Genomic DNA, 6,127 nt, shown 5'->3' on the forward strand with positions numbered 1-6,127 from the left:
GAAAACCTTCACCCTCCTCTGATTCGATATTGATATGTTTTCCCTTTCCCACCCGACTTGTGTGGAAATTTGTTACACAGCCGCAAGATCAGCAAGAAGAAGCAGAAGTACAACAACAATATCAGCAGGAGCCACTGATAAAGACATTAGGAGCTGAAGCGGGAACGGGAATGGGAACTGGGAACTGGGCAAACAATCAAGGCCGTTAAGTAACGTGTGTGACAAGAGGCCACATTACGTTTGGGCCAAAGCGAATTGATTGCAGTAAGAGAGCGAGAGAGCAGGAGAGAGAGAGAGAGGAAGAGAAACTGTAGAGAAATGTGCTGGTAAAAACATTGTACAATGATTGTTGCATGTTGTGTTTTGTGAATTTTGTGGTAACCAAGCGTGGAGCAGGCACGACTAAGTTGATTATGACTGGACCAGAGACAGGTGTGTGTGTGGGCCGTATTGGATGCAAACACAAGCACATCAGGCTCGCCAGATAATATGGGTCTAATGGGTATACGAATAACCACTTCTGCATTTTTGAAAAATATTTCTCAGCTGGTACTGGGCAGGATAAAATTCGTAATTTTCCTACTCCATTTAAGTTACTCTAACACTATTCCCCCTATAAATGAAGATCTATTTGCTCGTCTCCGGAATGAAGGGCGCGCGCCTTGGGTGCGAACCGTTTTAGATATACGGATACGGCAGCAGGTAGGCCGGATGGCGAAACTTGAAGATGATATTCATTCATAGCGCCGTAGGTGGGCATCATAAAAAGTCTTTTAGCACTCTTTATTCATGGAGGGCTGTGTTGCCATTTTGCCGGGCTGGGCTTTACGTGGAAATATGTGACGGATGTTTATGGCAGGGTATTGCCTCCTACTGTTTCCTTGGCTGTTGCTGTTGCTGCCGTTGTTGTTGCCAGTGGAATGAAGAGTCCGATGTCTGTCATTTGGCGCATTGATAGCGCAAAATTAGCGTTATATGAGTTGCCTTTTCAGCGCTCATTGTTGAGCCAAATCGAGAAATCAACGAGGTTCAACGAGCTACAACAACGCCCGTACAAATGCCCTATTGGGTTGGGCCAGTTGCCCAAGCGCCAGTTCTACTCTGAAGCTGTGTTCCAATCTCTATCAAGGTCTGCCGATCGGCCGGCCAGTCAAGGTCGCGCTCTTGCTATCCAGCCAGGCGAAAATGTCTTCACTTGGTACTCCCGTTGGGTTTGCTTAACCAAAAACCCAACGGGCAGCCGTACCGAGCAGTAGAAACCCCGGCTTTGTTGGCTTGCGGCCTCCGTTGTCCTTGGCCAGGATGCCAGAATGCGGCATTCGTCACACGATCTTCTATCTTTGATATGGCTGCATTATACCAATTTCCGCGCTGGCGTTTGCCCTCATTAATATCAGCTCTTGGCGCTCTCCTTACCAATTGGTTGCCATTGGCTTTCTTTTCTTTTGTTTTCTTTTCCGTGCTGCATTTGCTCAGTTCGGCGCTTTGTTTTTCTTCTGAGCGGACATGCGTTGCGTGAAATTTGATAATTAATCAAACTCGCACGCTCTCCGGTTCCCGAGAGTCGTATAATAGTATAAAATCGCCTCCAACTCCAGCAACACCATCGGCACCCTGTTACGGTTGAGCGTGTCAGGGATACGCTATGGTCTAAAAGGGCTCTTAGGGCTGTTTGTAATAAATTGAGAGCTATATGGACTGGCCAGTAAAAACATGTATAAATATATAACTTTGGGCAATGTTTTTCCTTGAGTTGTTTGAAACATTAAAAATAAATTTGCTTAAATAGAGCAAACATTTTATATGAAATCTGTGAGCATATTTAAAGAATGGATTTTTTCAAAAAAATTCTATGAGAAAATTATAGATATATAACACACAGCCAATGTTCTTTATAACCTATTAAATTATTGCACATAAATATTGATTATGTCTAGCAATAATCCATTTAAAATTTTGTGTTATTATAGAACTTTACCTGTAATAAAATGCGAATTTGTTTTCATATATTTTTAGAATTACATACACTGACATTTTATTTTAAAAAATGTCTCTTAGAAAATACTGATCCTTAGCAGGAACGGAAGTAGAATGACTTTCACATTTTCTTATATTTGTTTATAAATATATAATTTTTATTAAAATCTATTCAGGTATATGATTTTTTCCCAATACTTTAACATTAATTCAATAATCTGGACGCGATCGATACCATTTTCTGCGATTTTTATATAAATCAATCATTTCAACTTTATAATAGGCTTTTTCTTTAATCCATTGACTAAAGTATTTCTTCAGCACACACACTAAACATTTGAACTTTACATCCTACAATAGACACTATTAGGACTTTAACAAATTGCACACTCGTTTTGTATGGTTCAGGAAGCTGTAGAGAACTGCGCCAGAAATGATATAGTTCTTGTCGATTTGCGCTCGTGGTTAATTGGTCACTAATGAGGTATCAATAAAGGATATATAACGCTTGTAAATGTGTTTAATGCATACTCGATTGCATTATGCGTTGCATTCGATATCCAATTCGTTTGCCGGGTTGCACAAGCAACGAATGCGTTGGCGACACCGGAAACTGGGTCAAAGGGACAAGGACTCCGCGCACGGGAAGCTCTCAAGTCAAGGTTGTTGTTGGAGTCAAACGTTGCCATTGGCCCACTGTTGGCGCTGCTCGTGACGCCCTCTGGTGACGAGACGACGCATTGTATAACGTTCCGGCCTATGATCAGCGCAAGTGCGAGCGAGTCGCAGCTAGTTTGGCGTGCTGCGATTGGTCCGCGTGTTTGTTACCTGCCACGATGGCTGACATCTTGAGGGCAGCGGCGGCCGCTGCTGCTGCTGCTGCTGCTGCTGCTGCTTGTCGACGACGTCTTCACAGAAAGCCAACGATCTTGCACGGCGCTGGTGTTCACAAGTCAGTACGGCACCGACTGCGCAACGAGACAGACGCACAAACGTCAAACGTCGTGACTTTTGAGATATTGAGATAAGAACGGTAAATACGCGCGCTCATCGAACTGTAGCCAAATATCATTGATTATCGATAAGTGCGCCGTGACAATTATCGCAAATTGTACGCGTTATCGAAATTGAATAGTGCTTGCGAATTCGCCGCGGGCCGCCGTTTAACTGTCGTTCGTGCAGTCTGGGAGAGCTTTTATTCGCGAATCTTGTCTGGCTGTGAACTATGACTGTTACCGCTTTTGCCGCCGCCATGCACAGACCCTTCTTCAATGGATATTCAGCCATGCAAGGTGAGTGTCGCTTCGGCCACTTCATTAGATCATTAGACGCGACGCGTGACCTTCGTCCTGATTGCTTTCCGTTTCCGGGAAAGTCAATTGTTCGAGGTGTCGTAAATCAAGTGGCAACGGACACGCGCTCTCTCTCTCTCTCTCTCTCTCTCTTTCTCTCTCGGTCTACCTGGCGAATTGGGAAAAGCAAACGCAAAATCTTTGACTAACATTTTGTATTCTTCGTATTTGTCTTCGCAGATATGAACAGCGGCCAAGGACGTGTCAATCAGCTGGGTGGCATGTTCATAAACGGGCGCCCGCTGCCCAATAACATTCGCCTCAAGATCGTCAATATGGCCGCTGAGGGTATTCGTCCTTGTGTGATCTCACGACAGCTGCGCGTCTCGCACGGCTGTGTCTCAAAGATTCTGAATCGATATCAGGAGACCGGCTCCATACGTCCGGGTGTTATTGGTGGCTCCAAACCGCGCATTGCCACGCCCGAAATCGAGAATCGCATTGAGGAGTACAAGCGCACCAATCCGGGCATGTTCTCCTGGGAGATACGCGAAAAGCTGATACGCGAAGGCTTCTGTGATCGCAGCATGGTGCCCTCCGTTTCGGCCATATCGCGCCTGGTTCGGGGTCGCGATGCGCCCGTTGACAGCGACTCCAACGCCAAGCCATCATCCGGATCTTGCAGCTCAGATCCGTGCGGCTCCAACTCGACGCACAACAACAACAACAACAACAACAAGCACTCTGACGAGGAAGTCTCCGACTGTGAGAGCGAGCCGGGCATTGCGCTCAAGCGCAAACAACGCCGCTGCCGCACCACCTTCTCGGCCGCACAGCTGGAGGAGCTGGAGCGCGCCTTTGAGCGCACCCAATATCCCGATATCTTCACGCGCGAGGAGCTGGCACAGCGCACCAATCTGACCGAAGCGCGCATCCAGGTGTGGTTCAGCAATCGTCGCGCCCGCCTGCGCAAACAGCACACCTCCGTCGCCGGCAGCAGCGTCTCCGTGACGCCCGTCTCCTTGCCGCCGAGCAGCAGCAGCGTGACCAGCAGCCACCTGTCGCCGCTGGCCATGATGGGCGGCATGCCGTCGGCCCTGGATGCTGTCTATCAGCATCAATACGATTTCTATAGCAGTGCCGCGCCGGTGGCCACCACCTCGAGCAGCAGCAGCTTGTCGCCGCTCTGCAGCAATTTGTCGCCGCTGAATACGGCGCACAATACGCCGCCGCCGCCGCTGCCACATCATCATCAGTTTTATAATCCCGCCATGGCCAGCACGGCCAGCTACATAATGCCCAGCTCGGTGACCAATTCGGCCGAGCAGGTGCACTTTGAGAGCCAGCTGGGCTCCGTTTACAGCACTGAATCTGAACCGCATCAGACAATGCCACGTAATGCGAGCCCCAACGAGTCCATCTCCTCTGGCTTTGGCCAGCTGCCGCCCACGCCCAACAGCCTGTCCGCCGCCGTGGTGGGTGGTGGCTCCGCCTCCGAGACCACGACCTCGCTGACCAATGTCAGCGGCGGCAGCGAGGAGCTTAGCGCCGCGCTCAAGGTGGAGGCCGCCGAATTGGCCGCTGCTGCTGCCGTCGCTGCCAGCGTCCAACTGCCGCAGCAGCAACAACAACAACAACAGCAGCAGCAACAGCTCTACAGCAGCTGGAGCGCCAGCATGCAGAGCATGCGTCCCAATGCGCCGCTCTCGCCGGAGGATTCACTGAACTCCACCAGTTCGACGAGTAACGCCTTGGAGGTGTCTGCCGTGTCTGCCGCTCACCAGATGTTCCATCCATATCAGCATACGGCCGCACAATATGCGCCATATCCCACACAGGCAACACACACTGGACACACACATCCCCATTCTCATTCCCATCCCCATCATCCGCATGCGCATGCGCCGCATCCCCATGCCCATGCCCATGCGCAGTATGGCACATCGCATTATCCGCCCAATTCGTCGGCGCATTTTATGCCGCAAAACTTCAATGCGGCCGCGGCAGCTGCTGCCGCCTTCTCCTCGCCCAGCAAGATGAACTATTCAACGATGCCGCCGCAGCCGTTCTATCCCACCTGGTACTGATCGGAAGGAGGAGTGGGAGGGGGAGCGCAAACTGAAGCTGGAGCTGGAGCGGAAGCGGGAGCAGGTGTTGAGCCACCATCTCTAACATTTTCACTGATGTCGCCAAAGATTCATGTACACTAGCATATACATATTCATCGTGGAGTCGCCGCCACAATTCAATCTCTAAGCATTTACCAATTACCTATTTCTCTAGGCATAAGTTGCGAGTTCTTAAGTTTCGAAAAGTAAATATATGGTATATTAATTTATAAAATAATTGAGCGTCTTTTAATTGCCAATCCTAGGCAGCCCAATCCCTGGAATTTGGCCGTGTCCATTCAGTAGCCCGGACCTTGACACGCTTCTGTTGCCAGCAGGACACTTTGGGAATATCTCAAAATCCAGCTCAAAGGCACAGCCAGCGCACATTAGGGCCTTTAAGTAGCGTCTCTCGCCAAGTTTTCAACAAACTCAACGGGAGGGACATTTCCAGCCGGCCTGCTGTGATTCACAGATTTGCTCAATGCCAAATGTGCCCGACTTGACGATACTCTGCGTCCATACGCCCACACACACACACAAATACACTCAGCAGCTTCTCTTTTCCCCTAAACCCAACACTATCATTGCAAGTGCATGCATATACCAAAAATCAAGACTCCACCTCTGGCAAAGATAATCTTATATGATCTTTTGGACCATCTTCATAATTTGAGCTTATCATCCATGAATTATCCATGAAGGTTGTCTCTGGTTCAAACGCGGCAATTTAAAAAGAATCATTTTAAA

General features: G+C 48.8%; 1 protein-coding gene across 1 annotated transcript; it reads left to right on the forward strand.

Moving 5' to 3' along the window:
- Positions 1-2,909: 2,909 nt before the first annotated feature.
- Positions 2,910-5,615, forward strand: prd (paired). The gene is made up of 2 exons (XM_032438194.2): positions 2,910-3,269; positions 3,510-5,615. The coding sequence occupies exons 1-2, from the start codon at positions 3,203-3,205 to the stop codon at positions 5,354-5,356; spliced, it is 1,914 nt and encodes a 637-aa protein (XP_032294085.1). The 5' UTR covers positions 2,910-3,202; the 3' UTR covers positions 5,357-5,615.
- Positions 5,616-6,127: the final 512 nt, after the last annotated feature.

Source organism: Drosophila virilis, chromosome 4, assembly GCF_030788295.1.
Source record: "Drosophila virilis strain 15010-1051.87 chromosome 4, Dvir_AGI_RSII-ME, whole genome shotgun sequence".
In the NCBI taxonomy this organism is placed as follows: domain Eukaryota; kingdom Metazoa; phylum Arthropoda; class Insecta; order Diptera; family Drosophilidae; genus Drosophila; species Drosophila virilis.